This window comes from Monodon monoceros, unplaced genomic scaffold (assembly GCF_005190385.1).
Source record: "Monodon monoceros isolate NGI ecotype Baffin Bay Population unplaced genomic scaffold, NGI_Narwhal_1 Super_Scaffold_12, whole genome shotgun sequence".
Lineage (NCBI taxonomy): Eukaryota > Metazoa > Chordata > Mammalia > Artiodactyla > Monodontidae > Monodon > Monodon monoceros.
In genome coordinates, this window is record NW_021703768.1 from 113332943 (window position 1) to 113353328 (window position 20386).

At 42.7% G+C, this 20386-nt stretch overlaps 2 protein-coding genes across 7 annotated transcripts in view; one reads left to right on the top strand and one right to left on the bottom strand.

The window, feature by feature from the left end:
* The first annotated feature begins 5754 nt into the window (after positions 1–5754).
* The window catches only part of LOC114891839 (F-box/LRR-repeat protein 21), a 59419-nt gene continuing 44787 nt past the window's right edge, over positions 5755–20386 (top strand). The window contains exons 1-6 of one of the 6 annotated variants that reach the window (XM_029216262.1): positions 5755–5792; positions 13837–13952; positions 14550–14623; positions 16562–16715; positions 18079–18122; positions 19168–19327. The gene's annotated coding sequence lies outside the window, so the exon portion shown is untranslated. Of the gene's footprint in view, positions 5793–13836; positions 13953–14300; positions 14380–14549; positions 14624–15127; positions 15202–16510; positions 16716–18078; positions 18123–19167; positions 19328–20386 lie in introns of those variants that run through there. The other 5 variants (XM_029216261.1, XM_029216259.1, XM_029216258.1 and 2 more) reach the window with 5 other exon arrangements.
* On the bottom strand, positions 16511–20276 carry IL9 (interleukin 9). Its single transcript, XM_029216271.1, has 5 exons — positions 19439–20276; positions 19284–19319; positions 19166–19198; positions 17819–17950; positions 16511–16630 (listed from the first exon to the last, which is right to left on the bottom strand). Exons 1-5 carry the CDS (start codon positions 19550–19552, stop codon positions 16520–16522), a joined length of 426 nt encoding a protein of 141 aa, XP_029072104.1. The 5' UTR covers positions 19553–20276; the 3' UTR covers positions 16511–16519.

A 20386-nucleotide genomic window follows, 5' to 3' on the forward strand; every position in this document is an offset into this window, starting at 1 on the left:
GCAGCTCCCGAATCCTTCTCAACACAGTGCCCTGGGAAGCCGCCACCAGCCAGCGCGATGCATCTATTCCTGGCTTAAATCCTGGTGGGGAAAATATCCTTAGATTCCCCCACCACCACCCCTTTTTTCCCCCTTGAAAGGGTCTTCCTTGATTTTTCCACTGTCTCCCATCCCCCTTGAGTGATTTGGAGAATGTCTCTGAAAATCCCCTCCCCCAGCAGACCCAGCACCAACACAAAGCATGGCTCTGGCACCGAGTTGAAAGTGTTCAATCTCCTCAGCTTATGCTGTTACTGTAGCAAAGCGTTCCCTGCTTGAAATAAAACCCTCAGTATGGTCTCTTTGATTTTTCTCCTTTACTATCCCTGGCACTGCGGGGTCCCCGGGCAGCTCTGTAGGCTGTGGTCTAAACTCTTCACCCCGCTAGCAGCAGGATGTTTGCTCATTCCTTCGGTCATCAAACAGTTTTGAGCATTTACTACATGCAGACGCTGTCCTTGATGTTGGGGACAGCCATGAAGGGCCCCTGTGGTACTTCCATTCTGGCGTATTAGAGACGGTTCTGTTTACATGAGAGATGGGTCTGCATGCATCGCTGGGCCCGGCGGGCACTATGGATGCTGGTGAAGAGAGGCTGACTAGCATCTGGTTCATTCCCGGGGGAACCTGAGATGTTTTGTATAGCACAACCCAGAACATGTTTCTTAAGTCCTCCTCAGCTAGACCATTTCCTGGCGCTGCTGCTGGTGGCCAGTTTGTTCAGAAGAGTATTGTGTTCACGAGGCCAGGTGGGGTCTTCTGCTGGGTGCTCCTGATGAGCTGAGATCCCCAACAACCTTCTGCAGGTGTCAGAACCTGTCCCAGTTTCTTTTGATCATCTTGGCTCCTCTGCGTGATTTAAGGAGGGAAGTTAACATGGAAATACGATGCTGGCCGTATATTAAGTGCAAAAATGAAGTGGAAGGGTAAAATGTGTGATGTTACTCCTTTAAAAATATACATGTTGGGGCTTCCCTGGTGGCGCAGTGGTTAAGAATCCGCCTGCCAATGCAGGGGACACGGGTTCGAGCCCTGGCCCGGGAAGACCCCACATGCCGCGGAGCAACTAAACCTGTGCGCCACAACTACTGAGCCTGCGTGCCACAACTACTGAGCCCGTGAGCCACAACTACTGAAGCCCGCATGCCTAGAGCCCATGCTCTGCAACAAGAGAAGGCACCGTGAAGCCCACACACTGCAACGAAGTGTAGCCCCCTCTTGTCGCAACTAAAGAAAGCCCGCGCACAGCAACACAACACAGCCAAAAATAAAAATAAATTAATTTTTAAAATATATATATGTTATATAAATATATTCTAATTATGCATAATTATATAGATATTGAAAAGAATCTGGAAGGATACACACCAAACTTAATAGTGGCTATTTTGGGAATATGGAATTGGGGGAAGGCTTTCAATTTCTACTTTGATGATGATGGTGATTTCTCTGTGCACCACTATAGTGTTTCAATCTTTTACAGTGAGCATATATTGATTTTATAATTTTTAAAAATAAAGCCACATCTATTTGCAGAGCTGGGTTCCATGCTGGGCACTTATTTCTCGGGTTCCCGCTGGCTCAGCTGCACAGGCCAACTTCAGGCTCTAAGTAACAGCCCTTCCTCTGCCTGCCCTGCCCACCCCCGTGCCAGTTATACACAGCCTGCAGCACACTTTCTGCACACACACACACACACAGGAACACCTGGACAGCAAAAGGATGGGCCTCAACCTTAATGAAGGCACTCGACCCCAACCCAGACAAACCTCATGTGTGGCCAGTACTGGGAGGGGTCAACCAGCAATGGCCCCAATTCCTGTTAGATTCTCCTGGAGGAGATAATCTTGTGGAATAATTGGGACCAACAGTTTGGGGGTTTTCCTTAGTCCACACGTCATACACTCAACCCAAAAGATGTGTGTTGAATCTGACTCTGTACCAGGTGCTTGTGCTAGGCATGCTGGGTGACCATGGCAGGGATCCTGCCCTCGGGAACCTTAGTACAGGCTGATCTGTGTCATCTTCAGGAATATGTTTACAAATGGAATTCCATTTTTTTTCTTTTTTCTTTTGGCTGAGTCCTGCGGCATGTGGGATCTTAGTTCCCCGACCAGGGATCGAACCTGTGCCCCCTGCGTTGGGACTGCAAAGTCTTAACCACTGGACCGCCAGGGAAGTCCCAGAATTCCATTTTTCAGAGAGGCTGAAGACAGAACAGAATTTCACGCTAAGCACCAGGTTTGGTGCCTGTATCCTGGTCTTGAAGAACTTCAGACTTGCCCTTTTGCCTTTCTGGGGACAGCAAAAAGAATACCAATAGCCATTATTCTACAGCAGAGGCTCTCCACAGCAGTCCTTTCACTCTGTAAAATTACGGAGGGCCGCAAGGAATTTTTGTTTATGTAGATTATAACATTTACAGAAATTAAAACAGAATTTTTACAATGTTGTGTTAGTTTCAGGTGTACAGCAAAGTGAATCAGTTATACGAATACATATATCTACTCTTTTTGATTCTTTTTCCATATAGGTCATTACAGAGTATTGAGGTCCCTGTGCTATACAATAGGTCCTTATTAGTTATCAATTTTATATATAGTAGTGTGTAGATGTCAATCCCTATCTCCCAATTTATTCCTCCCCCCCCTTCCCCCCGGTAACCATAAGTTTGTTTTCTACATCTGTAACTCTATCTCTCTTTTGTAAATAAGTTCATTTGTACCATTTTTTTAGATTCCACATGTAAGTGATATCATATGATATTTGTCTTTCTCTGTCTGACTTATCGGTACTTCACTCAGTATGACGATCTCTAGGTCCATCCATGTTGCTGCAGATGGCATTATTTCGTTCTTTTTTGTGGCTGAGTAATATTCCAGTGTATGTATGTACCACATCTTCTTTATGCACTCCTCTGTCAATGGACATTTAGATTGCTTCCATGTCTTGGCCACTGTAAACAGCACTGCAGTTGGGATGCATGTATCCTTTTGAACCATGTTTTTTTTCCAGATATATTCCCAGAAATGGGATTACTGGATCATATGGTAGCTCTATTTTTAGTTTTTTAAGGAACCTCCATGCTGTTCTCCATAGTGGTTGTACCAATTTACATTCCCACCAACGATGCAGGAGGGTCCCCTTTTCTCCACACCCTCTCCAGCATTTATTGTTTGTAGACTTTTTGAAGATGGCCATTCTGACTGGTGGGAGGTGATACCTCATTGTAGTTTTGATTTGCATTTCTCTGATAATTAGTAATGTTAAGCATCTTTTAGCCATCTGTAAAAACTGAGAATTTTTAAAGTATAAAAGCCCATTACATTTTAGCACACATATTTTAATGAAAACAGTTATTCTTTCCAAACAAAAATAAATAATGAGAAAAGTTGCACTGTTTTACAGTTTTGCAAATCTCCTAATGTCTGGCTTAAACAGAGGACAGTTGGATTCCCATATTTGCTTCTGCTTTCGGTCGGCTGCGATATCCCTTGCCATGTAGTTTTCTGAAAACTCCATTGTTAGCTTGTGATAATGTGAGGGTAAAAAAGGCAGATAATATCTTGGTGTCATATGAAAATAGTTTTGAGCACGGGTCTCCCTTTGAGAACTCCTGCTCTACAAAACAAAATCAGTCACCCAAAAGCGCTCTCGGCTGATGAACTGTAGAATAGCCACTAGGTGGCAGCAGAGGTCAACTAAATACACCGCAGGTCGTGGCTCCTGTTACCTAGTGACATTGGTTTCAGTGGTTAGAGCATCCGGGCCCCATGACACTTCTCTTCCTGTTTTTTGGGATCTCATCATCTTCGTTGTTGTCATTGTTCTTTTACTTCTCTGTGGTGGAACTAACTTCAGACCAGGGAGACCTTGCCTTGGTTCCAGCTCCGGGTCTGTAATCAGCTACCTGCATGAACTTGGCAAGATTTGGCCCTCCTGGACCTCAGTTTCCTCATCTGTAAAGTGGCCACACTGGGTGGACCTCCCTTACCTATCTTCCAGGGATTCAGTAAGACTCTATTGCTAAAGTGGTTTTCTAAACTGTGAAGTGCTAAACATAGGGGTCAGAGGAACGTGGTGGAGGTTGGGTACTCTGTGATTTTTCCTGTTTCGGTTTCAGGCTGTCTTCCTCTCTCTGAGTCTGGGTTGTTGGCGTTTTTCATGGGGTGACACAGAGTGGCTGCATCAGTGGTCCCTGAGCCTTGTCTCTGCCTCTAAAACTCTGACTTCTACAGATGCTTGGCTCCTGGGCCTCTGGACCCCCAAGTAGACCTCCGATATGCATGCTTGGGGGGGGGGTGGATACAGATGCTGATGTGACCTTTCTGATGCCCAGGATATCTGTCGAGTCATTGATTCAAGTCCTCCAGGGTTCTGACTCCCAGTGCCTCTCTCTGACAGGCTGATATCAATGAAGTTTCCAGGAAACATTTGGTCAAGCAGAGGAGTCCAACCCGTGAGCACCTGGGAGCCAGAAAAACCATCCAGAGAATGTCTACTTTTTCCGGCTGCTGGTGGAGAGTGGGGAGAAGCCAGCGTGCTCTGGGCCCAGTCACCCTCACCAGTCACAGCACCCACCCCTAACTGCCTTGTGCCGGGTGTCGCTCCCCTCCACACCTGTAGATTATGAAGACACCACTGTGTCTTACTCACCGCTGTGGCAAGCCCAGCACCTGGCACTCCTTGCGTGCTTTACTGGTGTTTGTTGATTGACTTGGCCACAGGCGTACAAAAAATAAAAGAAGCTTGCTTTTTTTTTTTTAAATTTAGTTTTTTTCAAGCTTCCATTCTACCTGGTGGCAGAAAAAGTAATTTTGCCATTTCAGATGTAAAACTCAGAAATTCCAAGTTAAATATAGCCAGTTCAGGATTTTCTCCTTCTTCTCCCTCTCCTGGGGTGACTTTAGATTCTCAGGGTTTGGGGTACAGGGAGAGGCTTCTTGCTCTTGGGAGATGCTCCATCCTATGCTAGCATTCTTCCTGTCTAGTCCTGGGGCATGGCCTTCCCTCCATGGTGGCTTCTGTGGAAGCATCTTCATTCCCATCTGGTCCTGGCCATATGGTTCCTGCCTGCCATATCTGCCAACCCCGAGGCCCCTCTGGCCTTACCATGCTCCGTGACACATCCATGCCCCTCTCTGTCCTATGGGAAAAGCCTTGCCTTCCACACTGGAACTACTCAAGGGCCTGCATCAGGCCCACCTTCCTGGGGCTCCCTATGCCACACCATGTAATGGGAGGCAGGAGACAATTTCTTTTCCAATTGTCATCTCCCAGGGTACACAGGACATGTGGCTCAGGAGCCCTCCCTTCTCAGGTCCTCAAGCCTCCTTGGAGTTCTGCCACCACCACTCCAAGCTCAGCTGGGGGAGAAGCACTCACCAGTGTCTGCTATCATCTTCTCTAACTTCTCTTCCACGGTCCATACGATATTACTTCCTCCCCCTAGAGCTAGGAGCTCTACCTTTGGAAATTCAAAAGCCAAGAATTAACATCTATATTAATAAGTAAAGGACAGTCACCTCAGTCGATGCAGAAAAAGCATTTGACAAACTCCAGTACTTGTTCATGATAAAAACACTCAATGAACTGAGAACAGAAGAGAGCTTCCTCAGCCTGATACAGGGCATCTACAAAAAGTCCACAGCCAACATCAAACTTATAGTGAAAGGACAGGTGCTTTCCTACTAAGATCAGGAACAAGACTCTGACCACTTCTATCCAACATTGCACTGGATGTTGTAGCCAAGGTAATTAGGCAAGAAAATGAAATATAAGGCATCCACATTGGAAAGGAGAGCTAAGCTACTTCTATTTACAGATGATATGATCTGGTATATAGAAAATCCTAAGGAATCCACTAAAGCCTATTAGAACAAATAAACAAGTTCAGCAAGGTTTCAGGATATAAGATCAACCTACAAAAATCAATTGTATTTCTATATCTTAGCAATGAACATACCAGAAATGAAATTAAGAAAACAATTCTGTTTACAATAGTATTTGAATAATGAAATATTTAGGCACATTTTAATAAAAGTACAGGGTTTTTACACTAAAAACTACAAAACCTTACTGAAAGAAATTTTAAAAGATCTAAATAAATAGAAAGATACTCTATGTCATGGATCAGAAAACTAAATATTGTTAAGATAGCAGTACTTCCCAAATTGACATACAGATTTAATGCAATCTCTCTCAAAATCCCAGATAGCTTTAAAAAAAAACAAACAAGCAAAACTGAAACGCTAATCTTAAAACTCATATGGAAATGCAAAGGACCCAGAGTAGCCAAAACAATTTTGATATGGAAGAGTCAAGTTGGAGGACTCACTCTTGCCTATGACAAGGTTGCAGTGATCAAGATAGTGTGGTGCTGGCATAAGGATAGACTCGTAGAGCAATGGGATAAAATTGAGAGTCCAGAAATAAACCCTTATATTCATGGTCAATTGGTTTTTGATGTGGGTGCCAAGATAATTCAATAGAGAAAGAATAGCCTTTTCAACAAATGGTGTTGGGACAACTGAGTATCCACATGCCAGAAGAGTGAAGTTGGAACCTTATCTCACACCATATATGAAAATTAACCCAAGATGGATCATAGACCTAGATGTAAGAGGTAAAACTATGAAACTCATAGAAGAAAACAAACAAATAAATCTTGTGACCTTGGGTTAGGCAAAGATTTCTTAGAATACCAAAAGTGTAAGTGACAAAATAGAAAATAGACAAATTGGATGATAACTTAAAACTTCTGTGCTACCAATATCATGAAGAAAAGGAAAAAGACAACCCACAAAATGGGAGAAAATATTTACAAATCTTATATCAAATAAGGGACTTTTATCCAGAAGTACAAAGAACTCTTACAACTCAACTATAAAAAGACAAATAACTGAATTTAAAAATGGGCAAAGGCAGGACGGACAGCAGAAGCAAGAAGAACTACAATCCTGCAGCCTGTTGAACAAAAACCACATTCACAGAAAGAGAGACAAGATGAAAAGGCAGAGGGCTATGTACCAGATGAAGGAACAAGATAAAACCCCAGAAAAACAACTAAATGAAGCGGAGATAGGCAACCTTCCAGAAAAAGAATTCAGAATAATGATAGTGAAGATGATCCAGGACCTCGGAAAAATAATGGAGGCAAAGATCGAGAAGATGCAAGAAATGTTTAACAAAGACCTAGAAGAATTAAAGAACAAACAAACAGGGCTTCCCTGGTGGCACAGTGGTTAGGAGTCCACCTGCCGACGCGGGGGACGTGGGTCCATGCCCCGGTCCAGGAGGATCCCGCATGCCACGGAGTGGCTGGGCCCGTGAGCCATGGCCTCTGGGCCTGCACGTCTGGAGTCTGTGCTCCGCAGTGGGAAAGGCCACAGTGGTGAGAGGCCCGCATACCGCAAGAAAAATAAAATAAAAAGAACAAACAAACAGAGATGAACAATACAATAACTGAAATGAAAACTACACTAGAAGGAATCAATAGCAGAATAACTGAGGCAGAAGAACGGATAAGTGACCTGGAAGACAGAATGGTGGAATTCACTGCTGCGGTACAGAATAAAGAAAAAAGAATGAAAAGAAATGAAGACAGCCTAAGAGACCTCTGGGACAACATTAAACGCAGCAACATTCGCATTATAGGGGTCCCAGAAGGAGAACAGAGAAAGGACCCAAGAAAATATTTGAAGAGATTATAGTCGAAAACTTCCCTAACATGGGAAAGGAAATAGCCACCCAAGTCCAGGAAGCGCAGAGTCCCATACAGGATAAACCCAAGGAGAAACATTCTGAGGCACATAGTAATCAAATAGGCAAAAATTAAAGACAAAGAAAAATTATTAAAAGCAGCAAGGGAAAAACGACAAATAACATACAAGGGAACTCCATAAGGTTAACAGCTGATTTCTCAGCAGAAACTCTACAAGCCAGAGGGAGTGGCATGATATACTTAAAGTGATGAAAGGGAAAAACCTACAACCAAGATTACTCTACCCGGCAAGGATCTCATTCAGATTCGATGGAGAAATCAAAAGCTTTACAGACAAGGAAAAGCTAAGAGAATTCAGCACCACCAAACCAGCTCTACAACAAATGCTAAAGGAACTTCTCTAAGTGGGAAACACAAGAGAAGAAAAGGTCCTACAAAAACAAACCCAAAACAATTAAGAAAATGGTCATAGGAACATACATATAGATAATTACCTTAAATGTGAATGGATTAAATGCTCCAACCAAAAGACACAGGCTTGCTGAATGGATACAAAAACAAGACCCATATATATGGTGTCTACAAGAGACCCACTTCAGACCCAGGGACACATACAGACTGAAAGTGAGGGGTTGGAAAAAGATATTCCATGAAAATGGAAATTGAAAGAAAGCTGGAGTAGCAATAATCATATCAGATAAAATAGACTTTAAAATAAAGAATATTACAAGAGACAAGGAAGGACACTACATAATGATCAAGGGATCAATCCAAGAAGAAGATATAACAATTATAAATATATATGCACCCAATATAGGAACACTTCAATACATAAGGCAAGTGCTAACAGCTATAAAAGAGGAAATCGACAGTAAGACAATAATAGTGGGGGACTTTAACACCTCACTTACACCAAAGGACAGATCATCCAAAATGAAAAAAAATAAGGAAACAGAAGCTTTAAATGACACAATAGACCAGACAGATTTAATTGATATTTATAGGACATTCCATCCCAAAACAGCAGATTACACTTTCTTCTCAAGTGCGCACGGAACATTCTCCAGGATAGATCACATCTTGGGTCACAAATCAAGCCTCAGTAAATTTAAGAAAATTGAAATCATATCAAGCATCTTTTCTGACCACAACACTATGAGATTAGAAATGAATTACAGGGAAAAAAACATAAAAAACACAAACACATGGAGGCTAATCAGTACGTTACTAAATAACCAAGAGATCACTGAAGAAATGAAAGAGGAAATCAAAAAATACCTAGAGACAAATGACAATGAAAACACGACAATCCAAAACCTATGGGATGCAGCAAAAGCAGTTCTAAGAGCGAAGTTTATAGCTATACAAGCCTACCTCAAGAAACAAGAAAAGTCTCAAATAAACAATCTAACCTTACACCTAAAGGAACTAGAGAAAGAAGAACAAAGAAAACTCAAAGTTAGCAGAAGGAAAGATATCATAAAGATCAGAGCAGAAATAAATGAAATAGCAACAAAGAAAACAATAGCAAAGATCAATAAAGCTAAAAGCTGGGTCTTTGAGAAGATAAACAAAATTGATAAATAATTAGCCAGACTCATCAAGAAAAAGAGGGAGAGGATTCAAATCAGTAAAATTAGAAGTGAAAAAGGAGAAGTTACAACAGACACCGCAGAAATACAAAGCATCCTAAGAGACTACTACAAGCAACTCTATGCCAATAAAATGGACAACCTGGAAGAAGTGGAGAAATTCTTAGAAAGGTATAACCTTCCAAGACTGAACCAGGAAGAAATAGAAAATATGAACAGACCAGTCACAAGTAATGAAATTGAAACTGTGATTAAAAATCTTCCAACAAACAAAAGTCCAGGACCAGATGGCTTCACAGGTGAATTCTATCAAACATTTAGAGAAGAGCTAACACCTATCCTTCTCAAACTCTTCCAAAGCATTGCAGAGGAAGGAACACTCCCAAAGTCATTCTGTGAGGCCACCATCATGCTGATACCAAAACCATACAAAGATACTACAAAAAAAGAAAATTACAGACCAATATCACAGATGAACACAGATGCAAAAATCCTCAGCAAAATACTAGCAAACAGAATCCAACAACACATTAAAAGGATCATACACCATGATCAAGTGGGATTTATCCCAGGGATGCAAGGACTCTTCAATAAACGCAAGTCAATCAATGTGATATACCATATTAACAAGTTGAAGGAGAAAAACCATATGATCATCTCAATAGATGCAGAGAAAGCTGTCAACAAAATTCAACACCCATTTGTGATAAAACCCTGCAGAAAGTGGGCATAGAAGGAACCTACCTCAACATAATAAAGGCCATATACGACAATCCCACAGCAAACATCATTCTCAATGGTAAAAAACTGAAAGCATTTCCTCTAAGATCAGGAACAAGATAAGGATGTCCACTCTCACCACTATTATTCAACATAGTTTTGGAAGTCCTAGCCATGGCAATCAGAGAAGAAAAAGAAATAAAAGGAATACAAATTGGCAAAGAAGAAATAAAACTGTCACTGTTTGCAGATGACATGATACTATACAGGGAGAATCCTAAAGATGCCACCAGAAAACTACTAGAGCTAATCAATGAATTTGGCAAGGTTGCAGGATACAAAATTAATGCATAGAAATCTCTTGCATTCCTATACACTAATGATGAAAAATCTGAAAGAGAAATTAAGGAAACACTCCCATTTACCATTGCAACAAAAAGAATAAAATACCTAGGAATAAACCTACGTAGGGAGACAAAAGACCTGTATGCAGAAAGCTATAAGACACTGATGAGAGAAATTAAAGATGATACCAACAGATGGAGAGATATGCCATGTCCCTGGATTGGAAAAATCAATATTGTGAAAATGATGATACTACCCACAGCAATCTACAGATTCAATGCAATCCCTATCAAATCACCAATGGCATTTTTTACAGAACTAGAACAAAAAATCTTAAAATTTGTATGGAGACAAAAAAGACCCCTAATAGCAAAAGCAGTCTTGAGGGGAAAAAACGGAGCTGGAGGAATCAGACTCCCTGACTTCAGACTATACTATAAAGGTACAGTAATCAAGACAATATGGTACTGGCACAAAAACAGAAACATAGATCAATGGAACAAGATAGAAAACCCAGAGATAAACCCACGCACCTATGGTCAACTAATCTATGACAAAGGAGGCAAGGTTATACAATGGAGAAAAGACAGCCTCTTCAATAAGTGGTGCTGGGAAAACTGGACAGCTACCTGTAAAAGAAGGAAATTAGAACACTGCCTAACACCATACACAAAAATAAACTCAGAATGGATTCGAGACCTAAATGTAAGACCGGACACTATCAAACTCTCAGAGGAAAACATAGGAAGAACACTCTTTGACATAAATCACAGCAAGATCTTTTTTGATTCACCCCCTAGAGTAATGGAAATAAAAACAAAAATAAACAAATGGGACCTAATGAAACTTCAAAGCTTTGCACAGCAAAGGAAACAATAAAGGAGACGAAAAGACAACCCTCAGAATGGGAGAAAATATTTGCAAATGAATCAATGGACAAAGGATTAATCTCCAAAATATAAAAACAGTTCATGCAGCTCAATATTACGAAAACAAACAACCCAATCCAAAAATGGGCAGAAGACCTAAATAGACATTTCTCCAAAGAAGACACACAGATGGCCAAGAAACACATAAAAAGCTGCTCAACATCACTAATTATTAGAGAAATGCAAATCAAAACTACCATGAGGTACCACCTCACACCAGTTAGAATGGGCATTATCAGAAAACCTACAAACAACAAATGCTGGAGAGGGTGTGGAGAAAAGGGAACCCTCTTGCACTGTTGGTGGGAATGTAAATTGATACAGCCACAATGGAGAACAGTATGGAGGTTCCTTAAAAAACTAAAAATAGAATTACCATATGACTCAGCAATCCCACTACTGGGCATATACCCACAGAAAAGCATAATTCAAAAAGACACATGCACCCCAATGTTCATTGCAGCACCATTTACAATAGCCAGGTCATGGAAGCAACCTAAGTGCACATCCACAGACGAATGGATAAAAAAGTTGTGGTACATATATACAATGGAATATTACTCAGCCATAAAAAGGAACGAAATTGTGTCATTTGTTGAGACGTGGATGGAGCTAGAGACTGTCATACAGAGTGAAGTAAGTCAGAAAGAGAAAAACAAATATTGTATATTAACGCATATATGTGGAACCTAGAAAAATGATACAGATGAACGGGTTTGCAGGGCAGAAGTTGAGACACAGATGTAGAGAGCAAATGTATGGACGCCAAGGGGGGAAAGCAGCAGGGGGGGATGGTGGTGTGCTGAATCGGGCGATTGGGATTGACATGTATACACTGATGTGTATAAAATGGATGACTAATAAGCTGCTGTATAAAAAAATAAAATTAAATTAAAAAATTTAAAAAGAATGGGCAAAGGATTTGAATAGATATTTCTATACAAGTGGCCAATGAGCACATGAAAAGATGCATCACTAGTTATAAGGGAAAAGCAAGTCAAAGCTACCACGAGAGACCACCTTATACCCACTAGGACGGCTATAATCAAAAGGACAGAAAATAACAAATGATGACAAAGAAGTGGAGAAATTGGAACCCTCATACATTGCTGAGTAGAAATGTAAAATGGTGCAGCCACTTTCGAAAACAGCTTGGCAGTTCCTCAGAAGTTAAATATAGCATTACCTTATGACCTAGCAATTCTACTCATAGGTATATACCCAAGAGAAATGAAAACATGTTCACACAAAAAACCTTTAAATGAATGTTCATAGCAGCATTATTCATAATAGCCAAAGAGTGGAATCAACACAAATGTCTATCAACTGATGAATGGATAAGTAAAATGCCGTATATCCATGCAAAGAAATATTATTTGGCTATAAAAAGAAATGAAGTGGAACTTCCCTGGTGGTCAGTGGTTAAGACTCTATACTTCCACTGCATGGGACGTGGGTTCTATCCCTGGTGGGGGAACTAAGATCTCACATGCAGCACGGCGTGGCCAAAATAATAATCATAATAAAATTAAAATTAAAAAAATAAAAAGAAATGAAGTACTGATACGTGCTACAACATAATGAACCTTGAAAGCATCATGGTAAGTCAAAGATGCCAGTCCCAGAAGAACACGTCATATTCCAATTATAGGAAAAATCCAGAAGAGGTAAATTTATACAGCAGAGACAGAAAGTAGACTATTAGTTGATTAGGCTGGGGGAAGGGAGGATGGGGAATGGCTGCTAATGTGTACAGGGTTTCTTTTGCGGGTGACGAAAATGTTCTGAAATCAGATTGTGGTGATGGTTGCACAGCCCTGTGAATATACTCAAATCCACTGAGTTGTACACTTTCAATGGGTGAATGGTCTTTGCATTTCTGCTGAGCGCTCCCTTTGCAGAGGAAGAAAGGTGTTGGTCTGGGGTGAATGAGGAGGGGAGCAGGGTAGGAAAGGAATTGCAGGGCTGAGACTGCACAGTATCCTCCTGCCTCAAATGGGATGGATGGGCAGAGAGGGAGAGACAGACAGACGGATGTGGACTGGTCAGCTTTCAGGCCAGAAGCATCTGGGCTTGGCTTTGGCCAGTGACAATGTGCCCTGATCTGGAATCTCCTGGGCACAACTCTGCTGGGGGCCTGGCAACCTGGACAAGGCAGCCAGGTTGTTGAGACTGACTGTGTTGAGAGCCGACACCCTCCTGTGGGTCAGATTTAAGAATGTAGCTCTAGAGTCAGTTACCTGAGCTGGAATCTTGGCTTTTCCACTTGTGAGCAGTTTGCCCCTGGCAAGTTATGTAACCAGGTAAACTTTCTGGGCCTTGGTTTCCCCATCTGTGCACTAGGCATAATTGCAGACAATAATTCTACACCAACCTCATGGGCTTGTTGTAAAGATCCAACTAGATGTTGAACAAAACATCATTAACCGAGTGCCTGGTACACAGCAAACAATAAATGTTAGTCCTTCTTTTTTCTCCTTTCTCCAAGGTGACTTCTAGATAAATCTCAACTCCTCTGGCACAGGAAGGAGAGCAATGACAGGGCACCTCGTCACAGACAGGCCCTGAGAATCCTGCTTTGAACTGGCTGCAGGGGTGCATCCGGTGGGTAACGCCACCTTTGCAGAAAAGCCAAGGGAAACCGCCAAGCTCTGCTGGTGACTAAGCTGTGACAGTGGGTTGCAGCCTATCTCTCTGCCCATCTTCTCCGGCAGCTGATTGCATCCCCAGGTTGTGTTGTGAAACCATCACCAACCGCTAGCGTCTGTCCTTGTTGTGATGCCCGTGTGGGGTGAGCATTGCTGAGGGGGCGGCTTCCAAGGCTGCAGGCTGTAAACCATGTTGTATAACGTGGCACAGCTCTGCGTCTGGGGCCAGTCATTCAGAAAACCCAGATGGAGGAGAGGAGAGGAGAGGAGAGGAGAAGGCCCTGCTGCCACAACCTGGATGCCACAGCGGGCTGTCCAGGGAGCCACAGAGGTCTCCGTCCCTCCTGGAGGTGCCCAGTGCAAAGAGAGGGCCCCCCCTTTCTGTAAGTGGGGCCAGAGCTAAAGAAATGCCCACAAATCCCTCATCATAATGTTGAAATCCAAGCAGCTCTGAAAGCCCAAGATTTGTTGAGATTCATTTGGTTGCCAAAGCTGACTACCTCATGCGATTGCTCCTCTGTTTTTTGCAGAATATTAATGTGTTTAATTACAGGATCCTGCCCCAGGCCCTGCTATGGATGTTGTGTAATGTAAGAAGTGTGAACTGTGTATTCTCTTTCTAAACAGGTAAACAGTTTGAATTCTGAAAGCTCTCTGGTCCCCAGGTTTTTGGAAAATGGAATGTGGACCCATATTATTATGAATCTTTTTTACTGTCAGGCTGTAGTCAGAGGGAACACAACACAGACACGATATATAGAGTAAGAAAAAAGCAGAATGGAGAGAGCAAAGAGTTTGGAATCAGAGGTAGCTGGGGTTGGATCTCTACTCTAACTCTTACCACCCGTGGGACCTTGGGAAGGTCACTTAACGTTTCTGAGCCTTAATTTCCTCATCTGTAAAACAGAAATAATAATACCTACCTCCTACGGTTTATTAGGAGATTAAATGAGGTAATGCATGCTTAGTACATATAGAGTAAGGGCTTAATCATTACATGATTAATATTAATAAATAATAGTAACTATGTTATTTGATAGACCATTTTCTCAGCGCTTTGTCCATGGGAATCCGCAGGCCAGCTAGGGAGCTGGCACAGCAGCCACAGCCGGACCCCGCATTCGACTCACCCTGCAGGGCAGGCCTCCATTGCTGGGAGCTGGGTGCCAAGAGGAAGGGCACTGAGGACACTTAGGGGTCAGACTGTGAGTCTCGGGGAGGAAATAATATAGGAGATGCTGGGCGATACTCATTTAAACAGTAATAGCTGGAGCACGAATTCTCATGCTATGAGAGGTCCTGAGGAAACGTCCTCGACAGAACCTATACCCCACTCCCACCCCCCTGCCACGTGATGTTCTCCCTTTTCTCGGGAAGCCGATGGGTCAACAGACTATGACTGTTGTCTGTCTGTATGGAGGTCTGTGTCCCCTGCAACATGCCTGATGACCTTCAGCACTGAGGGAAGACAGAGTTTAAACCAGTGAGCAGAAAGCCTCTGGACTTAGAGATCCAGCTTGTTGCCCTTTGATAGACATGTCACCGTCAGTTAATCACTGAGAAACTTGGCTCTTTCTGTCAAAACTAAGACTAAAATAATTATGATTGGACGTACCCATGGACCCACCATTTCTGCACCAAATAATAAAACACTCCCCTGACCTGGGCGCCCTTTGCTAAAACTCCTCCACTTCCCCTATGCGGGAGGGGCGTGGCTGCAGGTGGAAGGCGAATTTCACGCCACCCCCGTCACTAATGGAGCTGCACAGCTACAGGGACCACACTGCCCATATCATCAGAGAACCTCACCTCTGGCCAAGGCCTGTTTGCTGTGCAGGTCACATGGATATTTCTTGACATTGTAACCGACAGAAATCCCTTTGAGGAATCCTGGCTCTGGGTGCTCTGAACTGTATGTATTATTGACACCAAAAGTACCAAAGGATGGTCTAGCCCCATAGGGAGAAGCAATTTTAATTTTACCAGTACCTAGAAAAATACTGCCCTTAGTAGATTCCTCTAAACCAGTGGCCCCCAGCCTTTTCGGCACCAGGGACCAGTTTCATGGTAGACAATTTCCCCACAGATGGGGGTGTGTGGGGGGGCTGGGGGATGGTTCAGGCAGTAATGTGAGCCATGGGGAGCGACAGATGAAGCTTTGCTCGCTTGCCACTCTCTTCCTGCTGTGCGGCCTTGTTCCTAACAGCCCAGACACGGTTCACGAGGCTTCAAGTCTGTGTTGAGGATAACGAGTCTTACTGTTATTACAGGAGTATTCGACCCATCAGCCCATTGACAGACTTGCAGCTTTCTTTGTTCTGAGCATCAAGGAACAAATAAGCACCTGGAGACCAGACTTGAGTTTTTTTCCAAGATCTGTTTATTCCAAAATAAAGATATAAAATTTTAAACAAACTATTAAAACTGATTTTGACTTAGCATGGCTTATTTGATTTTTTAATTGCCACAACTTAAAGAGGAGGCTTTCTAAATTCAATAAATAGAATAAATAACATTTCAGCTTCACACTCTGCCTCTCATCCTTTCTTTCTGGAAACTTTCCAGGAGAGTCTTCAGAAATGTCAGCATATTGCCTGCTGTGGTTTGGTTGCATGGCTGTTCACAGGAAAAAGACTGTTGGGATAAAAGTTGACAAAGGCAGAGTGACTAAAACAGTATGGAACCCAGCAGCCCCAGGAACCACCCTGCCCAGAGCCTGGTGAGTGGACGGGGGGGGGGGGGGGGGGCAGGGGGGGGGGGGGTGTGCTGGCAGTGGGGGGCTTGAGGCATGGAGCAAATGGATGGGGAGTTGCTAACATTTTGTGTAGGCGGCATAGGTGCTTGACTTTGAAGTAGGATTTCAGGGGTCTGCTTGCCACACACACACACAGACACACACACATCAAGTGACCCTAAATCTCTAAATCTCCTCATTTGAGGAAACCTTCTTGGGATGCTTTGAGGCTTAAAATTTTGTTTTTGTCCTTTTTGGCTGTCCTTCCAAGGTCATTTTATAGCACAATGACTAAGAGCGGGATTTAGGAGTCCCATAGACCAGAGTTCAAATCTCAGCACTGCCACTTATTAAATATGCAGCCTTGGGCAAATCAGTTAACCTCACTGAGCCTCAGTTTCTGCCTCTACAATGTGAGGGTGGTAAATCTGACAATTGTCATTAAGGTAGGTATTCAATGAAACGGTATATATTAAGCATTTAGAACTGCATGCTGTTGATGGCAGAAACGCCCGCAGTTCAGTAGCTGAGTGAGGAGGGGCCCTCACAGGGTGACGGTAATGAAAAAAGTTCACTCCCTCCCCTCTCCTCCAGCGCAGGGTGTATGCTCAAGAAGAGGATGCGCTGATGGACATTTAGGGCAGATGACAAGCTTCCACGTGGATGTGGATGTGTCTTCCCTTAAACACCTCCTTGGCCGATGGAAAGAAAACTTTAACTTACAGGCCAGAATATCCACTCGGCAAACTGAATCTCTACGATTATGTAGAACTGTATGGCCTACAGCCCTGATTCTCTAGATTTTAGCTTCTAATTACAATCAGGCTAGATTCTTTCATTATTCAAGAGGTGGAGAGAAGTAAAAGCCAACACAGGGGTGAGTGTTTTTTAAAGGGAGCGGAAACAATGAGCCATCCGGGCAGATCTCACTTTAATTCTCTTGCTCTGATTAAATTTCTTATATGTCCCTAATCAACCTTGAACTACCAGTTCCAACTTTATCACCCTTTCTCATTCAGATGGAGTTGGCATTGACATTCACACAAAAATAACTAACCAGAGCACATCACAGATAAAAACACACTCACTCCACACTTGTTGCTCTGGAGGGCCTCAACTGTTTTCTTCACCCGATTGAAAATCAGCGGGAAACTTGTTTTCACTGTGGTGTTGGTCATCTGCGACAGACCCTCCTGGAAGCATGCTGAGGTGCAGGTGTCCTGGTAAATAACAAGGATTTAGGAAAAGAAACACACAGAGGACAGCTTTGAGTAGGAATCACAAAGAGAATGCTTTTAGAGGCTATTTTAACTTAACCAATGTAATCTAAACTTGCATTGTTTTTTAGACAGGTCCCTTGCCAGGCTAGGAAATGATCTTCAATATTTCAAGGTAAGGCTCTTTTCCCACAGTGATACTCCCTGAAGATTTCCAGTATGTTGTGCCCCAGGGAACATGAGGCCTGTGGACCCCAGGAAACAGCCAGTGCTGAGTCTACTTTTCAAAGGACGCTTCCTTGTTCCAAGTCTTGTCATAGTGAGTTTGAAAGTACAGAGAAAGGAAAAGCCTTTTCACACCAGCCTGATGGGATGTGCCAGTTGAATACTGCCATTGTTTCAGCAGTAGCTAACACCATGGATTAAAAACTGAGGGAATGGGCTGGGCCATAAATGTGTGGTTCCTCCTCAGAAGGCATAACAGATGGACTGTGATAGGGAGTGACACCTGACCTCAGCTGTGGTGAAAAGCTCAGGTTCTCCCAGGCCTGGCTTGTGAGAGAGTCAAGCACAACAGCACCTTGGGTAGGTGCTGCTTCCTCACCTTAACCAGGAAATTCCTGCCACGCTTCCTCTCCGCCAAAGTGGGGAATGACTCCCTGGAAACCCTTTTCACTTTCCCTCCACCCACAATCTCAGACACCCTATCCTCCTGGAAGGCAGGCTTCAAACCTTGCAATAGCCACTCTAAATCAGCTAAGCAGAAGGATAGGGAGGGAGGGAGGGAGAAGGCAAAGTATGTAGAGAGTTTAGGCCAGTGGAAGGACAAAAGGACGTCATTTTATTTACATTGTTTTGCAACCCTAGAGATACCAGCAAATGGATTAGAAAACTGTGATATGAACTATATCATTTGTTATATTCTCAGTCCCAGTTTGATTTAATTGTGCACATGGCCACTAATCTAAAAACACATTCAAGATTCTTTTTTAAATATCGAAAAGTGTTCAGACTTCTCAAGGAGACTAAATGCAAAGAAATGTATATATCAATAGCATAGAATTTCAAGGTTTTGAAAGCTTTTTAAAATTGTTAATAATCTGTAACAATTGTAACTAAGTAACAGTTTCTTATTTCAGATGTCAAATAGAACAATTAATTTTGACTTAAAGCCTTTAAAAAAACATGATCAAGATTATTTTCTTTTACTATACTTACAGAAGGAATGGGCAGACACGAACAATCAGTCACCTGCGAAAGAGAAATTTCAGAGTGAAGATTCCAGATGTGAAAACTAAAATTAGTTTGGAAAGATCTTAGAAGAGCATTTACTCACATTGGTGCTGCAGTTGCATTTTGAAGATGGATGTTTCTAAAAAAGTAAGTGGAGAAACAAGAACCCATGGTGGGTGGTGCATTTTTCATCCTCTTATATTTCACTTAAATGTTCAATAATTGCCTTTCCCGCTGGCGCCCCCGTCTGCAGCTTACCTGCAGGTTGTTGATGAGGTACTCGACATCCTTGATCCCTGTCAAGGTCAAACAGCTCTGGCTGGCCGCAGAGCAGAGGAGTAGGGCAGAGGCAAGGACCACAGCCAGGAGCATCTTGACAAGGGGCTGGAGCTTGGCCTTCAAATGCCTTCAAATCAAGTTGTATTTAAAGCTGCCCTGCAAACATGGAAAATCCCTGACATCAAACTGATACCAATGCCCACTTTTTCTCTGTAAATTTGGGCCACTTGACATCGAAAAAATATTTGTGTGTGTATGTATCTCAAACTGAGTCACTTGGCAAAGACTACGTTACATTGTCCCACGAAATACCATTCCTCAGAAAAGATGCTTTTCAAACAGTTGGGTATCAAGATGCTGCAGGAAAAGTTAAAGATCTTAAAACAATAATTTTTTTGAAGGCAGGAGATTCTGGTTGTGAGAGTGAAAATACTTTCCATGAAGGCCCAGGTCTGTATTTTCCCCTTTTTACTGATAAATGCTGATATAATAACCAGTCACTGGTGTTCTGACGAAGGCGGGTGTGGAGGATGAGAAATAGTGCAGGAGAGCGGTTCTGTCATCAGGGTTTTTGCAAGCTCAGTCTTGTCATTGCTACCTCAATCTTACTATACTTTACTTCCAAATCTTAAACTTGTCTTCCATGCTTGGGGCCAGATTCCCTACCTCACACAAATGCATCCTGGAACAAGTGACTGAAGGAGGAAGTCTTCAACTTAAGCACAAGAATGCAGCAACAGTGCCTGTTAAAACTGGCCTGGAGGATTCCTTAGTGTCTTTAGGGAACTTACACAGCACTGTGCAACAGCCAGTAAAAACTCCATGCTCAAAATAAGATAATAGTTAACATTTATTGAGTACTTATTACATGCCAGTCACAGTCCTAAGCACTTTATGGGAATTAGACCATGTAATGTGTACAGTCAT